Source organism: Carlito syrichta, unplaced genomic scaffold, assembly GCF_000164805.1.
Source record: "Carlito syrichta isolate Samal-C Ts95f unplaced genomic scaffold, Tarsius_syrichta-2.0.1 Scaffold169390, whole genome shotgun sequence".
In the NCBI taxonomy this organism is placed as follows: Eukaryota; Metazoa; Chordata; class Mammalia; order Primates; family Tarsiidae; genus Carlito; species Carlito syrichta.
Genome location: NW_007113486.1, coordinates 39,330 through 40,109, shown reverse-complemented (window position 1 = coordinate 40,109; position 780 = coordinate 39,330). Strand labels below are relative to the sequence as shown.

At 66.3% G+C, this 780-nt stretch overlaps 1 protein-coding gene across 3 annotated transcripts in view; it reads left to right on the top strand.

Annotated features, from left to right (window-relative positions):
• Nucleotides 1-574: 574 nt before the first annotated feature.
• Nucleotides 575-780, top strand: part of CDK7 (cyclin dependent kinase 7) — a 25,773-nt gene continuing 25,567 nt past the window's right edge. For 2 of the 3 annotated variants that reach the window (XM_021709238.1, XM_008051293.2), the window contains exon 1: nt 686-780. This exon is cut by the window's right edge and continues 3 nt beyond it. In XM_021709238.1, coding sequence (XP_021564913.1) covers nt 720-780 — 61 coding nt within the window. In that variant the 5' untranslated portion in view covers nt 686-719. Of the gene's footprint in view, nt 651-685 lie in introns of those variants that run through there. The other variant, XM_021709239.1, reaches the window with a different exon arrangement.

The following is a 780-nucleotide window of genomic DNA, read 5'->3' as shown; positions in this document are numbered from 1 at the left end:
AGGCGGGTCTCGAACCCGCGGGCTCAGGCCATCCACTCCCCCCAGCCTCCCAAAGGCGCGGGATGACAGGCTGAGCCACCGAGCCCGGCTAAGATGTGGTCTGACTCCCATTTTTCCGAGTAGAGATCTGAGGACCTGAGGCCTATTCCACAGCACACGTTTCAGCTGAATTGGGCTTTGTTTCCCGGGGCCTGAGAATGCTCCGGGCCACTTCTTGGGGCCTTGGCACTCGCCTAAGTGCCAGGTCGCGCGCGGCGTCTGGCGTCCATCGCAACCGCGGCGCCAGGACGCGCTGGAGCGAAAAGCAGAAAGCGGGATCCCGCACAAGGCCGAGCCTTCCACCGTTACAAACCTACCACGTCCCGAACTCAGAGCATCCTAACGGAACGCTGACGCTCCCAGGTACCGCAGAGAATACCCAAGCTAAAACGACAGCAAGGCGACACAGCAGCGGCCGGAAACACCGCGCTTCCAGCGCCACCGAGGTCACGTGACAGGCCCGGCCCGCCAACGCTCCGGACCCGGCGCAGCCTCGGTCGGGCAGGCTCCGCCCGGACCCGGAGAACGGCGCGACCGCCCCTCCCGGAAGTGGGCGGGGCTGCGACCGCGACGGAGCCCCGTGAGCGGAAGTGGCTATCGGACGCTTTCGGGCGGCTTTAAACGCCTGCGGTCCCGGGAGCGCGCCCCTTTCCGGCTGGAGTCGGGCGTCCGGACGTCGGATGGCTCTGGACGTGAAGTCTCGGGCCAAGCGTTATGAGAAGCTGGACTTCCTCGGGGAGG